Source organism: Nerophis ophidion, linkage group LG03 (assembly GCF_033978795.1).
Source record: "Nerophis ophidion isolate RoL-2023_Sa linkage group LG03, RoL_Noph_v1.0, whole genome shotgun sequence".
Lineage (NCBI taxonomy): Eukaryota > Metazoa > Chordata > Actinopteri > Syngnathiformes > Syngnathidae > Nerophis > Nerophis ophidion.
The window spans coordinates 15,422,963-15,449,609 of NC_084613.1; the positions used below are offsets into that span (position 1 = coordinate 15,422,963).

The 26,647-nt window shown below is 41.8% G+C and overlaps 1 protein-coding gene across 10 annotated transcripts in view; it reads left to right on the top strand.

Moving 5' to 3' along the window:
• The window catches only part of cadps2 (Ca++-dependent secretion activator 2), a 322,908-nt gene that overhangs the window by 246,715 nt on the left and 49,546 nt on the right, over positions 1–26,647 (top strand). For all 10 annotated transcript variants that reach the window (XR_009806043.1, XM_061894374.1, XM_061894375.1 and 7 more), the window contains 2 exons: positions 18,657–18,812; positions 20,850–20,997. Coding sequence is in view for 9 of the 10 variants with exons in the window: in XM_061894374.1 (XP_061750358.1) it covers positions 18,657–18,812; positions 20,850–20,997 (304 nt within the window). In the remaining variant the exon portion in view is untranslated. The remainder of the gene's footprint in view (positions 1–18,656; positions 18,813–20,849; positions 20,998–26,647) is intronic.

A 26,647-nucleotide genomic window follows, 5' to 3' on the forward strand; every position in this document is an offset into this window, starting at 1 on the left:
AATCTTTTTTAACACCATGAAATCGATAAAAAAAAATTTACAGTGTAAATTGTTCATTTGTTATGCAAAAGTTTCAAGTAATAAACATGTAAAAAACACCATAGATTTTACCTTAACGTTTTGCTACATGAGCTGTCAGGTTACCATAAAATAGTTTTTTGTACTGGAAAATCGTTTTTGGTGTCGTAAAACGGTTTTAATACCATATAATATATTTTTTTACAGTGTAATTAGTTATGCAAAATTTACCGCTTTTTTTCCCTCCCAAATTTTTTTTGTCTAATATCATAAAATAATACCATAAAATGTTTGTCTTTTACGGAGTCATTTGTTATGCAAAATTTGCGTAATTCACTATTAAAATGTAAAAAAAAAAAGGGTAGATTTTACTTTAAAGTTTTGGTGACTAAGCGGTGAGTTTTTTCACCATTTTTGATTTTTTTTTTTTTTTTGTAGTGTAAAAACGTTTTTTGTACCATTAAATTGTTTTGTTTTTGCACCGTAATATTATTTTCTGCACCGAAAATATTTTTTACAGTGAAATTTGTTCAGCCGTTATGCAAAATGTTCCGCTTTTTTTTCACCGAAAAGTTGGGAGGTTTTCTAATACAATCCATCCATCCATTTTTTACCGCTTATTCCCCTTTGGGGTCGCGGCGGGCGCTGGTGCCTATTTCAGCTACAATCGGGCGGAAGGCGGCGTACACCCTTGACAAGTCGCCACCTCATCACAGGGCCAACACAGATAGACCGACTCACACTCACATTCACACACTAGGGACCATTTTGTGTTGCCAATCAACCTAAAGTAATTGTTTCCTATACTGTAAATATTTTTTCTACTGTAAAGTTGTTTTGTTTTTCATAGTCAAATCTTTTTTTATACCGAAGTGAAGTGAATTATATTTATATAGCGCTTTTCTCTAGTGACTCAAAGCGCTTTACATAGTATAGTGAAACCCAATATCTAAGCTACATTTAAACCAGTGTGGGTGGCACTGGGAGCAGGTGGGTAAAGTGTCTTGCCCAAGGACACAACGGCAGTGACTAGGATGGCGGAAGCGGGAATCGAACCTGCAACCCTCAAGTTGCTGGCACGGCCACTCTACCAACTGAGCTATACCGGCCCACATTTCTTTTTTGTGTGTGATTTTTTTCATTTGTTGTGCAAAATTTGCCACAAAAACTCATGTAAAAACCACAATAGATTTTACAGTATTTTTTAGCAAATGAGCTGTCCTTTTTACATAAAAAATTGCTTTAACATGAAAATCGATTATTTTTGTTAGAGATAACTTTTTTTATATTGTCAAATTGCTTTCATAACCGTAATTGTTTAGGTCATAAAATTGTTTTCTATTCTGTAAAATCGTTATTTTCAGTGAAATTTGTTCATCTGTTATACAAAATGTTCCGCTTTTTTATCAAAAAAATTGAGGTTTTTAATACCACAAAATAATTGTTTTGTATACTGTAAAATAATTTTTATAGTGTAAAATTATTTTTTATACGGTAAAATGCGGTAGAAAATGAATGGATGGATGGATGGAAGTATATATCCATATATATAGATATATACTTCTGATTTAAAACGGGAAATAACAGAGCTGATTTGACTCGATGCTTGTGATGTGGTAGGGAAAAATTTCGTTGAGTACCAATGTGACGTCACGTTCTGACGTTGTCGCTCAGAGAGGGATAAACAGAAAGGCGTTTAATTTGCCAAAATTCACCCATTTAGAGTTCGGAAATCGGTTAAATAAATATATGGTCTTTTTTCTGCAACATCAAGGTATATATTGACGCTTGCATTGGTCTGGTGATAATGTTCCCCTTTAACTTGTTTTTTTTTTTTTTGTTTTTTTTCTCTAGTCCGTCGCTATCAATATCCTCAAACACAGATCTTTCATCCTCACTCAAATTAATGGGGAAATTGTCGTTTTCTCGGTCCGAATAGCACTTTTTGTTTGAGGCTCCTATTAAAATCAATGTGAATATGTGAGGAGCCATCAAACATGTGACGTCATCGTCTGCGACTTCCGGTACAGGCAAGGCTTTTCTCTTAGCACCGAAAGTTGCGAACTTTGTCGTGGATGTTCTCTACTAAATCCGTTCAGCAGAAATATGGCAATATGGCGAAATGATCAAGTATGACACATAGAATGGACCTGCTATCCCCGTTTAAATAAGAACATCTCATTTCAGTAGGCCTTTAAATATGTGATAAAAAAATATGTGTTTATGTAATCGCCCTGAGAAGGGAGATGTTTTAGTTATACAGACACAAGGACGCAACTTCGTTCTGTACACGTCTGTAATGACTGCCACAATCAAACATCAAACTTGTATACATGTACACAGTATTTGAGGATGTCTCAAGTAAATACAAAGGTTCATCCCATACAGTAAGCCCATATTGTTTGAGTAGCAAAAGTCACTAATCATTTTTAACATAACAAATTACACAAGCGGTGTGCAGCTTCAGCGGTCGCGGAGGCAAAAACTCGGACATGGGAAGAGTTCGGGGAAGCCATGGAAAACGACTTGCGGACGGCTTCGAAGCGATTCTGGACCACCGTCCGCCGCCTCAGGAAGGGGAAGCAGTGCACTATCAACACCGTGTATGGTGCGGATGGTGTTCTGCTGACCTCGACTGCGGATGTTGTGGATAGGTGGAAGGAATACTTCGAAGACCTCCTCAATCCCACCAACACGTCTTCCTATGAGGAAGCAGTGCCTGGGGAATCTGTGGTGGACTCTCCTATTTCTGGGGCTGAGGTCGCTGAGGTAGTTAAAAAGCTCCTCGGTGGCAAGGCCCCAGGGGTGGGCGAGATCCGCCCGGAGTTCCTTAAGGCTCTGGATGCTGTGGGGCTGTCTTGGTTGACAAGACTTTGCAGCATCGCGTGGACATCGGGGGCGGTACCTCTGGATTGGCAGACCGGGGTGGTGGTTCCTCTCTTTAAGAAGGGGGACCGGAGGGTGTGTTCCAACTATCGTGGGATCACACTCCTCAGCCTTCCCGGTAAGGTTTATTCAGGTGTACTGGAGAGGAGGCTACGTCGGATAGTCGAACCTCGGATTCAGGAGGAACAGTGTGGTTTTCGTCCTGGTCGTGGAACTGTGGACCAGCTCTATACTCTCGGCAGGGTTCTTGAGGGTGCATGGGAGTTTGCCCAACCAGTCTACATGTGCTTTGTGGACTTGGAGAAGGCATTCGACCGTGTCCCTCGGGAAGTCCTGTGGGGAGTGCTCAGAGAGTATGGGGTATCGGACTGTCTTATTGTGGCGGTCCGTTCCCTGTACGATCAGTGCCAGAGCTTGGTTCGCATTGCCGGCAGTAAGTCGGACACATTTCCAGTGAGGGTTGGACTCCGCCAAGGCTGTCCTTTGTCACCGATTCTGTTCATAACTTTTATGGACAGAATTTCTAGGCGCAGTCAAGGCGTTGAGGGGTTCCGGTTTGGTAACCGCAGGATTAGGTCTCTGCTTTTTGCAGATGATGTGGTCCTGATGGCTTCATCTGACCGGGATCTTCAGCTCTCGCTGGATCGGTTCGCAGCCGAGTGTGAAGCGACCGGAATGAGAATCAGCACCTCCAAATCCGAGTCCATGGTTCTCGCCCGGAAAAGGGTGGAGTGCCATCTCCGGGTTGGGGAGGAGACCCTGCCCCAAGTGGAGGACTTCAAGTACCTAGGAGTCTTGTTCACGAGTGAGGGAAAAGTGGATCGTGAGATCGACAGGCGGATCGGTGCGGCGTCTTCAGTAATGCGGACGTTGTACCGATCCGTTGTGGTGAAGAAGGAGCTGAGCCGGAAGGCAAAGCTCTCAATTTACCGGTCGATCTACGTTCCCATCCTCACCTATGGTCATGAGCTTTGGGTCATGACCGAAAGGATAAGATCACGGGTACAAGCGGCCGAAATGAGTTTCCTCCGCCGTGTGGCGGGGCTCTCCCTTAGAGATAGGGTGAGAAGCTCTGCCATCCGGGAGGAACTCAAAGTAAAGCCGCTGCTCCTCCACATCGAGAGGAGCCAGATGAGGTGGTTCGGGCATCTGGTCAGGATGCCACCCGAACGCCTCCCTAGGGAGGTGTTTAGGGCACGTCCAACCGGTAGGAGGCCACGGGGAAGACCCAGGACACGTTGGGAAGACTATGTCTCCCGGCTGGCCTGGGAACGCCTCGGGATCCCCCGGGAAGAGCTAGACAAAGTGGCTGGGGAGAGGGAAGTCTGGGTTTCCCTGCTTAGGCTGTTGCCCCCGCGACCCGACCTCGGATAAGCGGAAGATGATGGATGGATGGATGGATAGTCCCAGAAATTCTATAAAACACACATTTAAACAGAAATACACGCAGATTGATAATGAACTACACACAGTACCTTTGTATACAGGTGCTGGTCATATTATTAGAATATCATGAAAAAGTTGATTTATTTCATTAATTCCATTTAGAAAGTCAAACTAGTAGAATGTATACATTCATTCCAAACAGACTGATACATTTCAAGTGTTTTTTTTTTGCCAAAAAGGAGATGATTATAGCTGACAACCAATGAAAACCCTAAATTCAACATCTCAGAAAATTAGAATATGGTGAAAAGGTCAGATATTGAAGACACCTGGTGCCACACTCTAATTAGCTAACTAACTCAAAACACCTGGAAAAGCCTTTAAATGGTCTCTCGTTTTGATTATGTATGACACACAATCATGGGGAAGACTGCTGACTTGACAACTGTCCAAAAGATGACCATTGATACTTTAAAGAAGGAGGGCAAGACACAAAAGGTCATTGCCAAAGAGGTTGTATGTTCCCAGAGATCTGTGTCCAAGCACATTAATAGAGAGGCGAAGGGAAGACAAAGATGTGGTAGAAAAAAGTGTACAAGCAAGAGGGATAACCCCGCCCTGGAGAGGATTGTCAAACAAAACCGATTCAAAAATGTGGGGGAGATCCACAAAGGGTGGACTGCAGCTGGAGTCAGTGCTTCAAGAACCACCACTCACCGACGTATGCAAGATATGGGCTTCAGCTGTCGTATTCCTTGTATAAAGCCACTCTTGAATAAGAGACAACGTCAAAAGCGTCTCGCCTGGGCTCAAGACAAAAAGGACTGGACTGCTGCTGAGTGGTCCAAAGTTATGTTTTCAGATGGAAGTAAATTTTGTATCTCCTTTGGAAATCAAGGTCCCAGAGTCTGGAGGAAGATAGCAGAGGCACAGAATCCACGTTGCCTGAAGTCCAGTGTCAAATTTCCTCAATCGGTAATGGTCTGGGGTGCCATGTCATCTGCTGGTGTTGGTCCACTGTGTTTCCTGAGGTCTAGGGTCAATGCAGCAGTCTACCAGGAAGTTTCAGAACACTTTATGCTGCCTGCCGCGGACCAATTTTATGGAGGTGAAGATTTCATTTTCCAACATGACTTGGCACCTGCACACAGTGCCAAATCTACCAGTACCTGGTTTAAGGACCATGGTATCCCTGTTCTTGATTGGCCTCCAAACTCACCTGACCTTAACCCCATAGAAAACCTATGGGGTATTGTGAAGCGGAAGATGCGAGATGCCAGACCCAACAATGCTGAAGAGCTGAAGGCCACTATTAAAGCAAGCTGGGCTCTCATAACACCTGAGGAGTGCAACAGACTGGTGGACTCCATGCCATGCCGTATTGCTGCAGCAATTCAGGCAAAAGGAGCTGCAACTAAGTATTGATTGCCGTACATGCTGAAACTTTCCATCTTCATACTTTTCAGTTGGCCCACATTTCTAAAAAATATTTTTTGGTACTAGTCGTAAACACCTAGTACCTAGTAAACGCCCTAAACGCCTCCCCTAGGGAGGCGTTTAGGGCACGTCCAACCGGTAGGAGACCACGGGGAAGACCCAGGACACATTGGGAAGACTATGTCTCCCGGCTGGCCTGGGAAAGCCTCGGGATCCCCCGGGAAGAGCTAGACGAAGTGGCTGGGAAGAGGGAAGTCTGGGTTTCCCTGCTTAGGCTGTTGCCCCCGCGACCCGACCTCGGATAAGCGGAAGATGATGGATGGATGGACTAGTCGTAAGTAATATTCTAATTTTCTGAGATACTGAATTTGGGATTTTCAGTAATCGTCAGTACTAATCATCAAAATTTAAAGAAATAAACATTTCAAATATATCACTATGTGTGTAATGAATTGATATAATATGTAAGTTTCACATTCTGAATATAATTACTGAAATAAATCAACTTTTTCCTGATATTCTAATAAAATGAACAACACCTGTATATCCAACACTGATGATGCAGCTAGCATTCGCCTCGACATCAGCAGTTAGCATTAGCATTAGCTTGGTTATATATAAAGCCTTGTCGACTGAGAAGACACGGTTTATAACAATATACTCTTTCAAACATGTTTTAACAGTACAAAGATAAATTCGGGGGTAAAATTACTTACATAAAAAGACTTGTGCCTGAGAAGGGAGATGTTTTAGTTGTACAGACACAAGGACGCAACTTGGTTCTGTACAAGTCTGTAATGACTGCGTGGAAGTCACGTGTCCTCTTAGTATAGCTCCCAGTACAACGCGCCCCCTGCTGGAGTCGCCCAGTATTACAATGGCTTTTAGTAATGCTGGAATTACAACAAAATGAACTCCCTATGTTACAAATAACGGTGCTCTACTGTTGCCATTTAACAATACACATATTTAAGTTGCAAATATAAAACGACATAGGAATATAACTCAAGCGCCTGCTCCACTACATACAATCACTGAATTATACTACTAACTAAATTTTGATGACACATTTTATTTTCTCTTTATTTTTGCGTTACACCACAAGGTGTGTGCCATCTTGGGTATTTTGCCGCGTTGCCTCATGTCCTTAGCGTCCTCCTCGGTGTGAACGAGACGTTATTGTTGCGGTCGTCATGGAGACGGCCGCAGGTGATGACGGATCAATGATGGATCAATGACGTCTTCTCGGTGCGACTGATGGTTTTCAGCGCGGTCATTTAGTGTGAACACAGGTGAGGGAGAAAAGCCGAGGACAAGGACAGACTACGTGTGGGGACATTGTCTTGGACACAATCAACACGCCGCCGCCTTTCATCCTGAGTCCCCGGTCTTTGTCACCACTGTGCCTCCTCTGTCCTCTCCCCTCTGCGACCCGCATGCAGGTCTCTAACTAACAACCTCGCCGGCGTCCCCCTCCTCAAAGTCCCCAGCCTCCCTCTGTCCCTTCCGTCCATGCCCAGCTTCTCGCCACCGGCCTGGATGGGACCGCCACTTAACCACACGTACGTACGCCGCGCTGTCTTCGCCGTCCCCCGCATGCTCCGTCTGCCGAAGGACGTCGTACCTCGCCCACCAGGCGGGGAGTCCTTCTTGGATGATAGAAATGGCGTCAAGCTACACCTTAAAGAAGTAGGAGGACAACTTGTCTTTTTAACCACATTGAACAAACATGGAGACTTTGGGGCATGAAGGTTTTAGGACATGAAGACTTTAGGGTTATGGAGACTTTGGGACATGGAGACTTTAGGACATGCAGACTTCAGGGCATGAAGACTTTAGGACATGGAGACTTTAGGACATGGAGAATTTAGGGATGGAAGACTTTAGCGCATGGAGACTTTAAGACATGGTGACTTTAGGACATGGAGACTTTAGGACATGAAAGTTTTAGAACATGGAGACTTTAGGACATGGAGAATTTAGGGATGGAAGACTTTAGCGCATGGAGCCTTTAAGACATGATGACTTTAGGGCATGGAGGCTTTAGGACATGGAGACTTTAGGACATTAAGGTTTTAGGACATGGAGACTTTAGGACATGCAGACTTTAGGGCATGGAGACTTTAGGACATGGAGACTTCAGGGCATGGAGACTTTAGGGATGGAAGACTTTAGGGCATGGAGACTTTAAGACATGATGACTTTAGGGCATGGAGGTTTTAGGACATGGAGACTTTAAGACATGGAGACTTTAGGACATGGAGACTTTAGGACATGGAGAATTTAGGGATGGAAGACTTTAGCGCATGGAGACTTTAGGACATGAAAGTTTTAGGACATGGAGACTTTAGGACATTAAGGTTTTAGGACATGGAGACTTTAGGGCATGGAGACTTTAAGACATGATGACTTTAGGGCATGGAGGTTTTAGGACATGGAGACTTTAAGACATGGAGACTTTAGGACATGGAGACTTTAGGACATGGAGAATTTAGGGATGGAAGACTTTAGCGCATGGAGACTTTAGGACATGAAAGTTTTAGGACATGGAGACTTTAGGACATTAAGGTTTTAGGACATGGAGACTTTAGGACATGGAGACTTTAGGGATGGAAGACTTTAGCGCATGGAGACTTTAAGACATGATGACTTTAGGACATGGAGACTTTAGGACATGAAAGTTTTAGGACATGGAGACTTTAGGACATGGAGACTTTAGGACATGGAGACTTTGGGACATGGAGAATTTAGGGATGGAAGACTTTAGTGCATGGAGACTTTAAGACATGATGACTTTAGGGCATGGAGGCTTTAGGACATGGAGACTTTAGGACATTAAGGTTTTAGGACATGGAGACTTTAGGACATGCAGACTTTAGGGCATGGAGACTTTAGGGATGGAAGACTTTAGGGCATGGAGACTTTAAGACATGATGACTTTAGGGCATGGAGGCTTTAGGACATGGAGACTTTAGGACATGAAAGTTTTAGGACATGGAGACTTTAGGACATGCAGACTTTAGGGCATGGAGACTTTAGGACATGGAGACTTCAGGGCATGGAGACTTTAGGGATGGAAGACTTTAGGGCATGGAGACTTTAAGACATGATGACTTTAGGGCATGGAGGCTTTAGGACATGGAGACTTTAGGACATGAAAGTTTTAGGACATGGAGACTTTAGGACATTAAGGTTTTAGGACATGGAGACTTTAGGACATGGAGAATTTAGGGATGGAAGACTTTAGCGCATGGAGACTTTAAGACATGATGACTTTAGGGCATGGAGGCTTTAGGACATGAAAGTTTTAGGACATGGAGACTTTAGGACATTAAGGTTTTAGGACATGGAGACTTTAGGACATGCAGACTTTAGGGCATGGAGACTTTAGGACATGGAGACTTTAGGACATGGAGACTTTAGGACATGGAGACTTTAGGGATGGAAGACTTTAGGGCATGGAGACTTTAAGACATGATGACTTTAGGGCATGGAGGCTTTAGGACATGGAGACTTTAGGACATGAAAGTTTTAGGACATGGAGACTTTAGGACATTAAGGTTTTAGGACATGGAGACTTTAGGACATGGAGAATTTAGGGATGGAAGACTTTAGCGCATGGAGACTTTAAGACATGATGACTTTAGGGCATGGATGCTTTAGGACATGGAGACTTTAGGAGATTCAGGTTTTAGGACATGGAGACTTTAGGACACGGAGACTTTAGGACATGGAGAATTTAGGGATGGAAGACTAGCGCATGGAGACTTTAAGACATGATGACTTTAGGGCATGGAGGGTTTAGGACATGGAGACTTTAGGACATTAAAGTTTTAGGACATGGAGACTTTAGGACATTAAGGTTTTAGGACATGGAGACTTTAGGACATGCAGACTTTAGGGCATGGAGACTTTAGGACATGCAGACTTCAGGGTATGGAGACTTTAGGACATGGAGACTTTAGGACCTGGAGACTTTAGGGATGGAAGACTTTAGGGCATGGAGACTTTAAGACATCATGACTTTAGGGCATGGAGACTTTAAGACATGATGACTTTGGGACATGGAGACTTTAGGGCATGAAGACTTTAGGACATGGATACTTTAGGGGATGGACATTTTAGGACATGAAGATTGTAGGACATAAGGATTTAAGGACATGAAGACATACGGACATGGAGACTTTAAGACATGACAACTTTTGGACATAGACACGTTCGGACATGGAGATTTTAGGACATGAAGACTTTAGGACATGGAGAATTTAGGCCATGGAGACTTTAGGCCATGGAGACTTTAGGTCATGGAGACTTTAATGCATAGAGACTTTAAGGCATGGAGACTTTAGGACATGAAGACTTTAGGACATGGAGACTTTAGGACATGGAGAATTTAGGGATGGAAGACTTTTGCGCATGGAGACTTTAAGACATGATGACTTTAGGGCATGGAGAATTTAGGGATGGAAGACTTTTGCGCATGGAGACTTTAAGACATGGAGACTTTAGGACATGGAGACTTTGGGACATGGAGAATTTAGGGATGGAAGACTTTAGCGCATGGAGACTTTAAGACATGATGACTTTAGGGCATGGAGACTTTAGGGCATGGAGACTTTAGGACATGGAGACTTTAGGACATGAAAGTTTTAGGACATGGAGACTTTAGGACATTAAGGTTTTAGGACATGGAGACTTTAGGACATAGAGAATTTAGGGATGGAAGACTTTAGCGCATGGAGACTTTAAGACATGATGACTTTAGGGCATGGAGGCTTTAGGACATGAAAGTTTTAGGACATGGAGACTTTAGGACATTAAGGTTTTAGGACATGGAGACTTTAGGACATACAGACTTCAGGGCATGGAGACTTTAGGAAATGGAGACTTTAGGACCTGGAGACTTTAGGGATGGAAGACTTTAGGGCATGGAGACTTTAAGACATGATGACTTTGGGACATGGAGACTTTAAGACATGATGACTTTGGGACATGGAGACTTTAGGACATGAACGTTTTAGGACATGAAGACTTTAGGACATGGATACTTTAGGGCATGGAAATTTTAGGACATGAAGATTGTAGGACATAAGGATTTAAGGACATGAAGACATACGGACATGGAGACTTTAAGACATGACAACTTTCGGACATAGACACGTTCGGACATGGAGATTTTAGGGACATGAAGACTTTAGGACATGGAGACTTTAGGCCATGGAGACTTTAGGCCATGGAGACTTTAGGTCATGGAGACTTTAAGGTATGGAGACTTTAGGGCATGAAGACTTTAGGAAATTGAAATTTAGGACATTGAGAGTTTAGGAAATGGAAAGTTTAGGACATTGAGACTTTAGGCCATGGAGACTTTAGAGCATGGAGACTTTAGGAAATGGAAAGTCTAGGGCTTGGAAAAATTAGGACATGAATACTTTAGGGCATGGAAACTTTAGGACTTAATGATTTAAGGACATGAGGACTTCAGGACATGGAGACTTTAGGGCATGGAGAATTTGAGACATGATGACTTTAGGGCATGAAGACTTTAGGACATAATGATTAAAGGGCATGAAGACTTTAGGACATGGAGACTTTAAAACATGATTTTTTTCTGATAAATTAAGACTTTAGGACACAGAGACATGAAGACTTTAGGATATGAAGACTTTAGGACATGAAGATTTTAGGACATCAATACTTTAGGACATGAAGACTTCAGAAAAATGAAGACTTTACGACATGAAGACTTTAGAACATGAAGACTTTAGAACATGAAGACTTTAGGGCACGGAGACTTTAGGGCATGGAGAGTTTGGGACATGCTTTTTTTAGAGAAATCAAGACTTTAGGACACAGAGACATTGAGACTTTAAGACATGAAGACTTCCGAGAATTGAAGACTTTCGGACATGGAGACTTTGGGGCATGGAGATTTTAGGACATAAAGACTTTAGGAAATTTAAAGTTTAGGACATGAAGACTTTAGAACATGGGTATTTTAGGGCACTTAAACTTTAGGACATGAAGATTTTAGGACATAAAGATTTAAGGACATGACTATTTCAGGACATGGAGACTTTAACAAATGATTTTTTTTCAGAGAAATTAAGACTTTAGAACACAAAGACATGAAGACTTTAGGACATGAAGACTTCTGAGAAATTAAGACTTTAGGACATCAAAACCTTAGGACATCAATACTTTAGGACATGAAGACTTCAGATAAATGAAGACTTTAGGACATGAAGACTTTAGGGCATGAAGACTTTAGGGCATTGAGACTTTAGGGCATGGAGACTTTAGGACATGGAGACTTTAGGGCATGGAGACTTTAGGACATGGAGACTTTAGGGCATGGAGACTTTAGGGCATGGAGAGTTTAGGACATGCTTTTTTTTCAGAGAAATTAAGACTTTAGGACACAGAGACATTAACACTTTAAGACATGAAGACTTCCGAGATATTGTAGACTTTAGGACATGAAGCCATTAGGACATGAAGCCATTAGGACATGAAGACTTTAGGACATGAAGACTTCAGATAAATGAAGACTTTAGGACATGAAGACTTAAGGAGATGGAGACATGAAGATTTCATGACATGAAGATTTCAGGACATGAAGACTTTAGGACATCAAGATGAAGACTTTGGGTCATGAAGACTTTAGGACATGGGACCTGGCAGGGGGACTCCATGGTGTAGAGAAGATGCTAACAATGATAGACATGTCATAAACTTAAACGTAAAAAAAAAACCTTACAAGGACAACATAAGAGAATTTTTCTTTTTAAGTTGTAGCAGCGCTTGTCTGTTTTTTGACATTAAAGCGGTCTGACGTAAAGGACCAATCTGTCTCTCAAGTCTAGGTGGGCTCAGGTAAGCATGAAGACCTCGCCGTTGCGTTTGTGTCTCTTTGCATGTTTATCCTAACTTCCCGACTTGACATTTGTGCTTAAAGTGGACATCAGTCCAAGACATTTGACTGTTGCACGTTTGTCCTCTCACTTCCTGTACACGTGGACACGTTCCTTGACGCCGCTGTCCAACCTGTCATTGACTGCATCTTTGTCCCATCCACATCGAAATACTTGCCGTTTATGCTGTGTCTGACAAAATCTTGTTGACTCTCTAAAACCCTGGTCCTGACCCTTGTTGACTTTGTCCAAGATCCTGTTCATGTCAATGTCCAGCACACAAACCCTGGTACTGACCCCTTGTTGACTTTGTCCATGATCCTGTTCATGTCAATGTCCAGCACGCAAACCCTGGTACTGACCCTTGTTGACATTGTCCATGATCCTGTTCATGTCAATGTCCAGCACACAAACCCTGGTACTGACCCTTGTTGACTTTGTCCACGATTCTGTTCATGTCAATGTCCAGCACACAAACCCTGGTACTGACCCTTGTTGACTTTGTCCATGATCCTGTTCATGTCAATGTCCAGCACACAAACCCTGGTACTGACCCTTGTTGACTTTGTCCATGATCCTGTTCATGTCAATGTCCAGCACACAAACCCTGGTACTGACCCTTTTGACATTGTCCATGATCCTGTTCATGTCAATGTCCAGCACGCAAACCCTGGTACTGACCCTTGTTGAGATTGTCCATGATCCTGTTCATGTCAATGTCCAGCACACAAACCCTGGTACTGACCCTTGTTGACTTTGTCCACGATTCTGTTCATGTCAATGTCCAGCACACAAACCCTGGTACTGACCCTTGTTGACTTTGTCCACGATCCTGTTCATGTCAATGTCCAGCACACAAACCCTGGTACTGACCCTTGTTGACTTTGTCCATGATCCTGTTCATGTCAATGTCCAGCACACAAAACCTGGTACTGACCCTTGTTGACATTGTCCATGATCCTGTTCATGTCAATTTCCAGCACGTAAACCCTGGTACTGACCCTTGTTGACTTTGTCCATGATCCTGTTCATGTCAATGTCCAGCACACAAAACCTGGTACTGACCCTTGTTGACTTTGTCCATGATCCTGTTCATGTCAATGTCCAGCACACAAACCCTGGTACTGACCCCTTGTTGACTTTGTCCATGATCCTGTTCATGTCAATGTCCAGCACACAAAACTTGGTACTGACCCTTGTTGACATTGTCCATGATCCTGTTCATGTCAATGTCCAGCACACAAACCCTGGTACTGACCCTTTTGACATTGTCCATGATCCTGTTCATGTCAATGTCCAGCACGTAAACCCTGGTACTGACCCTTGTTGACATTGTCCATGATCCTGTTCATGTCAATTTCCAGCACACAAACCCTGGTACTGACCCTTGTTGACTTTGTCCATGATCCTGTCGATGTCAATGTCCATCCCGTAAAACCTGGTACTGACCCTTGTTGACTTTGTCCATGATCCTGTCAATGTCAATGTCCATCCCGTAAAACCTGGCACTGACCCTCTTTGACTTTGTCCATGATCCTGTCAATGTCAATGTCAATGTCCATCCCGTAAAACCTGGCACTGACCCTCTTTGACTTTGTCCATGATCCTGTCAATGTCGGTGTCCAACACACAAAACCTGGTGTAACGTGTATGTGGGCTTAAAACACACCTCCACAAATCTCCACTGCTTGAGAGTCGTTACTAGCTGACATTCGTTGCCCAGGTGGTCCAAACAAAAGTTTTGTCCTCGTGTCCACTTCAGGTACACTTCATGTCTTGGTGTTAACAAGACTTTAGGACATGGAGACTTCAGAGAAATTAAGACTTTAAGACATTAGAACATGAATACATTAGGACACGGGAGACTTTAGGACACAGAGACTTTAGGACATGAATACATTAGGACATGGAGATTTTAGGACATAAAGACTTGAAAACACAGAGACTTTAGGACACGGAGATTTTAGGACACAGACACTAAGACACTGAGACTTTATGGCATGGAGACTTCAGAGAAATTAAGACTAAGACATTAGAACATGAATACAGTAGGACATGGACACTTTAGGACACAGAAACTTTAGGACACAGAGACTTTATGACATGAATTCATTAGGACATGGAGACTTAAGGACATTGAGATTTTAGGACATGAAGACTTTAAGACACAGATACTTTAGGACACAGACACGGAAACTTTAGGGCATGGAGTCTTGAGAACTTTGAGGCATTAGAACATGGAGGCTTTAGGATGTGGAGACTTTAGGACATGGAGACTTCAGAGAAATTAAGACTAAGACATTAGAACATGAATACAGTAGGACATGGAGACTTTAGCACATGGAGACTTTAGGATGTGGAGACTTTAGGACATGGAGACTTCAGAGAAATTAAGACTTTAAGACATTAGGACATGGAGACTTTAGAGCATGGAGACTTTAGGACATGGAGCCTTTAGGACACAGAGACTTTAGGACACAGAGACTTTAGGACATGAATGCATTAGGACATGGAGACTTCGGAGAAATTAAGACATTAGGACATGAATACATTAGGACATGGAGACTTAGGGCATGGAGACTTTAGGACACATATACTTTAGAACACAGAGACTTTAGGACATAAATGCATTAGGACATGGAGACTTTAGGACGTGGAGATTTTAGGACATGAAGACTTTAGCACATGAAGACTTGAAGACACAGAGACTTTAGGACACAGAGATTTTAGGACAAAGACACTAAGGCACGGAGACTTTATGGCATGGGGTCTTGAGAACATTGAGACATTAGAACATGGAGGCTTTAGGACATGGAGACTTTAGGACACAGATACTAAGACACTGAGACTCTATGGCATGGATGGATACTTTAGGGCATGGATACTTTAGAACATTGAGACATTAGAACATGGAGATTTTAGGACATGGACGTTTTAGGACATGGAGACTTTAGGACATGGAGCAATTAGAACATGAATACTTAGGACATGGAGGTTTTAGGACGTGGAGACATAGGACATGGAGACTTTAGGACACGAAGACTTTCGGACACAGGGACTTTAGGACATTGAGACATTAGAGCATGGAGACATTAAGACAGGAAGACATTAAAACAGTAAGACGTTAGAACAAGAAGACGTTAGAACAAGAAGACATTAGAACAGGAATACTTTAGGACATGGTGACTTTAGGGCATGGCAACTTTAGAGAATGGAGTCTTTAGGACGTGGATGTTTTAGGACGTGTAGACTTTAGGACGTGGAGACTTTAGAACATGGAGACTTAAGGATGTGGCGACTTTAGGACGTGGCAACATTAGGACATGGAGACTATAGGCCAAAAGCTTCTGCGTGATGAGACTCTTTGGTCCTATAAGGATGTTAAAATGGGAGACCCTCCTTTGGTCACTATGGTTACCCAAGCTAACGTGTTGTTGGGACCCCAAGGGGAGTTTGTTGGGTGGACGATGGAGAGTCTGTCCGTCCCTAAATCGGAGCGCAGTGCTCGGCTCCACTTAGCGCTAGTGCGAAGTCGTCAAGGAGGGGGAGAACAAAAGTGGCACTTGATTAGCGATTAGCCCCCCCGGTCCCCAGGGGACAAGAGCACACTAATTAGACTTGAGGGGACGACGTGTAATTGCACGGCGGACTCGGGCCAAAGCGTTTATTTCCTGCGCCACTTGTTGACGTGGTCGTCTTTTAAAGGCAGAGTGAGACCCCTCCCCCGATGTACACTTGCTAGTCTCTGACGTCTCTGTGATGTCACCTGCGTCCATCCGTCCCAGCTCCTTGAACGCACCACCGGGCATGTTGTTTGTATGCTGCATGCACAGTATGTCAGACCCACACATGGAATATGTCCTACCTACATCAACATAAATCATACTGTATTTAGATGAAAGATACTGTACTTACATAAACATAAACCTTACTGTACTTACAAACCCCGTTTCCATATGAGTTGGGAAATTGTGTTAGATGTAAATATAAACGGAATACAATGATTTGCAAATCTTTTCCAACCCATATTCAGTTGAATGCACTACAAAGACAACATATTTGATGTTCAAACTGATAAACATTTTTTTTTTTTTTTGCCAATAATCAGTTACTTTAGAATTTGATGCCAGCAACACGTGACAAAGAAGTTGGGAAAGGTGGCAATACATACTGATAAAGTTGAGGAATGCTCATCAAACACTTATCTGGAAAATCCCACAGGTGTGCAGGCTAATTGGGAACAGGTGGGTGCCATGATTGGGTATAAAAACAGCTTCCATGAAATGCTAAGTAATTCACAAACAAGGATGAGGCGAGGGTCACCAATTTGTAAGCAAATTGTCGAACAGTTTTAGAACAACATTTCTCAACGAGCTATTGCAAGGAATTTAGGGATTTTACCATCTATGGTCCGTAAAATCATCAAAAGGTTCAGAGAATCTGGAGAAATCACTGCACGTAAGCGATGATTTTACGGACCTTTGAACCCTCAGGCGGTACTGCATCAAAAACCGACATCAGTGTGTAAAGGATATCACTACTTAGGCTCAGGAACACTTCATAAAACCACTGTCAGTAACTACAGTTGGTCGCTACATCTGTAAGTGCACGTTAAAGCTCTACTATGCAAAGCGAAAGCCATTCATCAACAACACTCAGAAACGCCGCCGGCTGCGCTAGGCCTGAGATCATCTGAGATGGACTGATGCAAAGTGGAAAAGTGTTCTGTGGTCTGACGAGTCCACATTTCAAATTATATTTTGAAACTGTGGACGTGGTGTCCTCCGGAACAAAGAGGAAAATAACAATCCGGATTGTTCTAGGCACAAAGTTCAAAAGCCAGCATCTGTGATGGTATGGGGGTGTATTAGTGCCCAAGGCATGGGTAACTTACACATCTGTGAAGGCACCATTAATGCTGAAAGGTCCATACAGGTTTTGGAGCAACATATGTTGTCATCCAAGCAACATTGTCATGGACGCCCCTGCTTATTTTAGCAAAACAATTCCAAGCCACATGTTACAACAGCGTGGCTTCGTAGTAAAAGAGCGCGGGTACTTTCCTGGCCCGCCTACAGTCCAGACATGTCTCCCATTGAAAATGTGTGGTGCATTACGAAGCGTAAAATACGACAAAAAGACCCCGGACTGTTGAACGACTAAAGCTCCTCATAAAACAAGAATGGGAAAGAATTCCACTTTCAAAGCTTCAACAATTAGTTTCCTCAGTTCCCAAACGTTTATTGAGTGTTGTTAAAAGAAAAGGTGATGTAACACAGTGGTGAACATGCCCTTTCCCAACTACTTTGGCACGTGTTGCAGCCATGAAATTCGAAGTGAATTATTTGCAAAAAAAAAAATTAAGTTAATGAGTTTGTACATTAAATATCTTGTCTTTGTAGTGCATTCAACTGAATATGGGTTGAAAAGGATTTGCAAATCATTGTATTCCATTTATATTTACGTTTAACACAATTTTCCAACTCATATGGAAACGGGGTTTGTAGATGAAACATACTGTACTTATACAAACATAAACCTTACTGTATTTAGATGAAAGATACTGTATTTGCATAAACATAAAACATACTGTACCTTTATTAGCAAAGCATACTGTACTTACATTAATATAAAGCATATGCCACTTATATAAGGTGTACTGTACAAACATACATTATACTGTACTTATATAGAACCTACTGTACTTGCATAAACACATATCATCAGAAGATGTACTTCATGATGAGTTTTGATATGCTGATGGTTGAGTTAGCCAAAATCAGAAGTAGATGTAATAATAATAATAATAATAATAATGATGTTGACTAAGGTGTACATTCTTGTGTTGCAACATGAATACTAGTAATGATCATATTTGTCTTGGGTTTGCAGCGTAAAATAGCACATGTGTGATTGACGTGTCGCAGAGACTCCACATGACAGGGAACATGATGTGCAAGTACAAGCATGATTGTAAGTGACACTTTTCCTTGTTGCACACGGTTGCCATGGCAGCAACGGCTCGGCCACGTCGGACGACATGTTCTGGAAGCTGAACGCTCTGCAGATGTTCGTGGTGGACCTGCACTGGCCTGAGGAGCAGTTTGCACAACATCTGGAGCAGCGGCTCAAGCTGATGGCCAGCGACATGATGGAGGCCTGCGTTAGGAGGTCACTATTCATGTCTCCATATCTTCATGGCTTCACATCTTCATGTCTTCATTACTTCATGGCTTCACATCTTCATGTCTCCATATATTCATGGCTCCACATCTTCATGTCTTCATATCTTCATGGCTTCACATCTTCATGTTTGCATTACTTCATGGCTTCACATCTTCATGTCTTCATATCTTCATGGCTTCACATCTTCATGTCTCCATATCTTCATGGCTTCACATCTTCATGTCTTCATATCTTCATGGCTTCACATCTTCATGTCTGTATTACTTCATGGCTTCACATCTTCATGTCTTCATATCTTCATGGCTTCACATCTTCATGTCTCCATTACTTCATGGCTTCACATCTTCATGTATTCATATCTTCATGGCTTCACATCTTCATGTCTGCATTACTTCATGGCTTCACTTCTTCATGTCTCCATATCTTCATGGCTTCACATCTTCATGTCTGCATTACTTCATAGCTTCACATCTTCATGTCTTCATATCTTCATGGCTTCACATCTTCATGTCTCCATTACTTCATGGCTTCACATCTTCATGTCTTCATTACTTCATATCTTCATATCTTCATGTCTTCACATCTTCATGTCTCCATTACCTCATGGCTTCACATCTTCATGCCCCCATCACTTCATGGCTTCACATCTTCATGACTTCATAACTTCAGTCTTCATATCTTCATGGCTTCATATATTCATGACTTCATAACTTCAGTCTTCATATCTTCATGACTTCATATCTTCTTGACTTCATAACTTCATGTTCGTAACATCATGACTTGATGTTCATAACGTCATGACTTCATAGCTTCATATCTTCATAACGTCATAATTTCATGACTTCATGTTCATAACGTCATGACTTCATATCTTCATGTCTTCATAACTTCATGACTTCATGTTCATAACGTCATGACTTCATAGCTTCATGTCTTCATAACTTCATAATTTCATGACTTCATGTTCATGACGTCATGACTTCATATCTTCATAGCTTCATATATTCATAACGTCATGACTTAATATCTTAATGACTTCATAACTTCATGAAATCATGACTTCAAATCTTCATATCTTCATGACTTCATATATTCATAACGTCATGACTTCATATATTCATGACTTCATAAAATCATGACTTCATATTTTCATGACTTCATAACTTCATATCTTCATGACTTCATATATTCATTACGTCATGACTTCATAGCTTCATGACTTCATAACTTCATAAAATCATGACTTAATATATTCATGACTTCATAACTTTATGAGTTCATACCTTCATTCTTCATGACTTCATATCTTCAAATCTTCATGACTTCATATCTTCATTACTTCATGTCTGTATGACTTCATATCTTCATAACTTCATATCTTCATGACTTCATATCTTCATAAAGTCATGACTTAATATCTTCATGACTTCATATCTTCATGACTTCATAACTTCATGTATTTATTCTTCATGACTTCATATCTTCATGACTTCATATCTGTCTTCATAACTTCATTTCTTTGTGACTTCATAACTTCATATCTTCATGACTTCATAACTTCATATCTTCAAAACTTCATGACTTCATAACTTTATAACTTCATATCTTCATTCTTCATATAGTCATGACTTCATATCTTCAAAACTTCATATCTTCAAAACTTCATGACTTCATATCTTCATGACTCCATAGCTTCATGACTTCATATCTTCATGACCTCATAACTTCATATCTTCATGACTTCATAACATCGTGACTTAATATCTTCATGACTTCATAACTTCACATTTTCATGACTTCATATCTTCATTACTTCCTGTCTGCATGACTTCATATCTTCTTAACTTTGACATCTTGGACTTCATATCTTCATAACTTCACATCTTCATGACTTCATAACTTCATATCTTCACGACTTCATGACTTCATTTCTTCATGGCTTCCTATCTTCATAACTTCATGATTTCATATCTTCATGACCTCCCCACCGAGCCATTTCTCTTTCTCTTTTTGCTCCCAAAGAACAAAATCTGCGTTTGACGCCAAAATGCAGAAAGCCAACAAGTCGACGGACTTCCGAGTGCCGCTGTGTGTGTGCACCATGCTGAATGTGCTGATGGACGCCAGGAGACACTGCTCCACACTCTGTGTGCTGGACACCGGACAGGAGGTAGCTGACACGCGACAACGTCATCGCTCACGTGGAACCTCCAACGAGGAACACCATACGCACGCGGTTGTCATTTCAAAACAATACTTGCCAGTGGAAATTAAGTAGAGCAAAAATAGTCTGTTCCAATGTCAAACAGTGGCCATCGTAAACATTTTATGAGGTGCATTAAGGCTCACGCTAATGCTAATGTTAATTTTGGCATGCTAACAGTTTACATGTCAAGTACCAAGTCATATGACCCTGAGGTGTACGACTGCAAAATGAGATAAAATTGTACAGTATATGCTAACAATTAGCATTTGTCAAGCACCAAGTGACCATATGACCCTAAGGTGTACAACAGTAAAATTAGCACCAAAAAAAATTGGCATGCTAACAAAGCTAATGTTGCCGCGCTAAGAGTTGGCATGTGTCAAGTACTAAGTTATATGACCTTAAGGTGTACCACTGCCAAATTAGCAAAAAAATATAATAATAAAGTTATCATGCTAACAAGCTAATGCTGCCATGCTAACAGTTTGCATGTGTCAAGTACAAAGTTATTTGACTCTGAGGTGTACGACTGCAAAATTAGTTGAACAAGTTAGTATGCTAAAGTTAACAGTTAACATATGTCAACAAAAAAAGCTATAAGACTCTGAGGTGTACGACTACGAAGTTAGCATGCTATTGTTAGCATTTAGCATGCTAACAGTTAACATTTGTCAACGACCGAGTGATATGACTCTGAGGTTCACAACTGTAAAATTGGCTAAGAAAGTTAGAACGTTAATGTCAGCATGCTTGTCAGAGTTGGTTGGTGACGAACCCCAAGATGCAGAGAAGGAGGCAGGCATGGAGTGAGAAAACATGATTTAATTTACACACTAAAACAAAACTAAATAAAGGGTACAAACAAAAACCGCGCACGAGGCGGATAACAAACTAAAAGAGCTAGCATAGGAGCTAGAAGATAACAAGCCTAGCGTGGAAGCTAGCAGGTATCGAGCAGGAAACAGAAATCGTACTTGTAATATGCAAACAAACTGGAAGCAGGGAACAAAAAACAGTAAGCTACAAACATCTAATGAATATAGCATACCGCTACGCTGCAATGACAAGCCCAGTAGGATCGACAAGTAGAACTGATATTGGCACGACACGACAGGAGCGACAATACAGAAAAGACAATAATCCAGCACTGACTGGAGGACAAAAGCAGGTACAAATAGGATCAGGCCAATTGACACCAGGTGTGGCCAGGTGCCAATCAGCCGCAGCTGAGGGGACACAGCACTCAGGGAGAAAGATGGGAAACCAACAAAATAAGAGCGCTGACAGGAAACACTACACACACAGAGGAAACAAAGACAAATGCAGAGGAAAAAACTAAAACATAGTCAAACTGTCAGGGACAAGCCTGACAATGCTATTACGATAACTTTAGCATTCTAAAAGTTAGCATGTGTCAAGTACCAAGTTATAGAACCCTGAGGTAAACGTTTGCAAAATTAGCTAAAACGGTTAGCAATGCTCATTTAACGTGTGTCAAGTACCATGTATCATAAAGGTGTATTGCAAAATCAGCTGGAAGGTTAGTGCTGTAATGTTAGCATTTAGCATGCTAGCAGTTAACTAGCGTCAAGAAACGCTTTTTATGGCTCTGATATGAACAGTTGCAAAAGTAGCTAAAAAGGTTAGCACGCTAATTTTAGCACGTTAACAGTTAGCCGGAGTCAACTGCCAAGTCATATAAAGTGTATGTTTGTAAAATTGGCTAAAAAAGTTTAAACGTTAATATTAGCATGCTAACAGTTAGCATGTCTCAAGTACCAAGTGATATGAACCTGAAGTGAATGGTTGCAAAACTAGCTAAAATGTTAGCGTGTGTGTCACTTTAAGACCATGTGACCGACACAACTGTACTTCAAGAAGAAAATCGGAGGTGTTGCATTCTTTGCCGTTATCGATGTGCGGTAAATGGAACGAAGGGAAAGGACAAACTCCAAAATGTGGGCTAATTTTGATCTCAAAGGGCCAAATAATGGACTGAAGTGAATTATATTTATATAGCGCTTTTTCTCTAGTGACTCAAAGCCCTTCACATAGTGAAACCCAATATCTAAGTTCCATTTAAACCAGTGCGGGTGGCACTGGGAGCAGGTGGGTAAAGTGTCTTGCCCAAGGGCACAACGGCAGTGACTAGGATGGCGGATGCGGGGATCGAACCTGCAACCCTCAAGTTGCTGGCACGGCCGCTCTACCAACTGAGCCATAGCGTTCTATAGTTCTATATCTCTGATTCCTTCATTGCCCTGAGCTGCACGTTTCATATACCTTTGACAATTATAGTTTCTAACTATGATTTTAGATGAAGGGACTTTTTTCTAATCCAGCAGATGGCGCCATTAGGGAACAGTGTCAATACAGCTAGTGAGTGTGCCACATACTCACCGAGGCCTCATTTATCTATTACGAGTTGCAGCAGCATTAAAAAAAAAAAACGAAATAATTAATTATTTTTTTTCACTGAGTACCTAATTGTAAATTGTGATTATATGTATATATTGACTATGCAGAATAAACTGTGAGAAAATGATGTCATAATTCCAACTTTGGTTTGACTTCTGAGGCAGATAAACTCCAAATTGTCCCACTTTGGAGGTTGCAATGTTTGTTTTTTGACCTAACTTTAAAAAGTTCTTATTTTTTTGTGATCAGACATTTTTATTTATTTATTTTTTACCGGAAACGTGAAGAGACATAATACCGTTTTGAAAGTCATGACGAGCCACCGTCCAACACCCCCCCCACCACCACCACCACCCCCACCCCCTCCTCAAGAAGGAGCGCCGCTAAAAGCCGACGGGTCAAACTGGAACATCAGCCGCGAAAAGCCTTCGCCTTTCTTTCAAACACGCCGCCGCTTGATTGGCCGCCAGGCGAGCGTGAGGCGGCGGCCTTGACGCCAGCGACAGCCAATCACAACACATCACCCCCTCCACTCTCCAGGCGCCACCAGCCTGCTGCAGGGCAATCACAGCCTGTACGCCATTAGCAATAACTCCGTTACTTTTGTGTATTTTCATTGAAGAACAAAATACAATACCACAATACATTTTTGGTCATAAATATTAAGTGGACAACAGGGTTGGTAGAGCGGCCGTGCCAGCAACTTGAAGGTTGCAGGTTCGATCCCCGCTTCCGCCATCCTAGTCACTGCCGTTGTGTCCTTGGGCAAGACACTTTACCCACCTGCTCCCAGTGCCACCCACACTGCTTTAAATGTAAAAATTAGATATATTGGGTTTCACTATGTAAAGCGCTTTGAGTCACTAGAGAAAAAGCGCTATATAAATATAGTACACTTCACACACTTAGTACACTTTAGCACATCTGCAGTCATTTTATGAATATCTATCAGTGGTTCTCAACCTTTCTTTACCAAGTAGCACCTCAGAAAACACCTGTCTCTCCAAGTACCACCATAATGAGCAACAGTAAAATGCAGTAGCGTAGTAGGCCTAGGTATTCATTAAAAAGAAGGCAGAGGTTTTAATTAACATGTATTTTACATTTTTGACCACAGTTTGAACACTAACACTGTGTTGGCATATAGGAAAATAAAACACTGTACTTTAATCAAGTGATTCTTGGGAGTGTGTAAGTATGCTGAGTAAGACACAACGAGCCTTGTTGATGTGATTTCATTATTATGAATGATGATTCATTTACGGATGGATATTGACTGAATGAAGATTCATAATTGCGTTGCATCTCGTTAAGTATGAGGATTTGGGAATATTACAATCATTGAAATGGATTCCGATTCTTGGGGTGACGATTCGATTCAGAATCGATGCTTAATTCAAACCGATTCATGCAATGCAATATTTGGTTTGAAAATGACAATAAAACCTTTTTTAAAATGTAAGAATTTAATCTAGATTAAAGCTGCAAGCAGCGATGGACGGGACAGAGTATATATGGAAGTGGCTGAGGAGAGGGAAGTCTGGGCTTCTCAGATATAAGTTAGAACAACACACTACTTTGTGTTATATTGTAGTTTTTACCTTCCATAACGTGTGTACTGACAGATATAAGTTAGAACTATACACTACTTTTTATTATAAATGTTGTAGTTTTTGCCTTCCATAACGTTTCTACTGACAGATATACATGTAAGTTAGAAAAACCCGATGCTAACCGCCCATTAAAAATACATGGGTACGGCTAATAGCTACTATTAGCAAACAGATAGACCTACCAACTCGGCGCATAAAAAGTGCAGATGGCCTTAAAACGCCACTACAGTCAGGCACCACATGTACGTACCCAAAATAAAGACTCGACATACAAAGAAACTCAATCGGAGCAGAAACATAGGAGGAAACGAGATTACAACCCGATGCTAACCGCCCATTGAAAATAAATGGGTACGGCTAGTAGCTACTATTAGCAAAAAGATAGACTTACCAACTCGGCGTACAAACCCCGTTTCCATATGAGATGGGAAATTGTGTTAAATGTAAATATAAACGGAATACAATGATTTGCAAATCATTTTCTACCCATATTCAGTTGAATATGCTACAAAGACAACATATTTGATGTTCAAACTGATAAACATTTTTTTGTGTGCAAATAATCATTAACTTTAGAATTTGATGCCAGCAACACGTGACAAAGAAGTTGGGAAAGGTGGCAGAACATACTGATAAAGTTGAGAAATGCTCATCAAACACTTATTTGGAACATCCCACAGGTGTGCAGGCTAATTGGGAACAGGTGGGTGCCATGATTGGGTATAAAAAATGCTTCCCTGAAATGCTAAGTAATTCACAAACAAGGATGGGGCGAGGCTCACCACTTTGTAAGAAAATTGTCGAACAGTTTTAGAACAACATTTCTCAAAGAGCTATTGCAAGGAATTCAGGGATTTTAACATCCCCGGTCTGTAAAATCAAAAAAAGGTTCAGAGAATCTGGAGAAATCACTGCACGTAAGCGATGATATTACGGACCTTTGAACCCTCAGGGGGTACTGCATCAAAAAACCGACATCAATGTGTAAAGGATATCACCACATGGGCTCAGGAACACTTCATAAAACCACTGTCAGTAACTACAGTTGGTCGCTACATCTGTAAGTGCAAGTTAAAACTGCTATGCAAAGCAAAACCCATTTATCAACAACACCAAGGAACGCCGCTGGCTTCGCTGGGCCTGAGATCATCTAAGATGGACTGATGCAAAGTGTAAAAGTGTCCTGTGGTCTGACGAGTCCACATTTGAAATTATATTTGGAAACTGTGGACGTGGTGTCCTCCGGAACAAAGAGGAAAATAACCATCCGGATTGTTATAGGCGCAAAGTTCAAAAGCCAGCATTTGTGATGGTATGGGGGTGTATTAGTGCCCAAGGCATGGGTAACTTACACATCTGTGCCTTTGCTGAAAGGTCCATACAGGTTTTGGAGCAACATATGTTGTCATCCAAGTAATGTTATCATGGACGCCCCTGCTTATTTCAGCAAAACAATGCCAAGCCACGTGTTACAACAGCGTGGTTTCGTGGTAAAAGAGTGTGGGTACTTTTCGGGCCTGCCTGCAGTCCAGACATGTCTCCCATCGAATATGTGTGGCGCATTATGAAACGTAAAATACGAC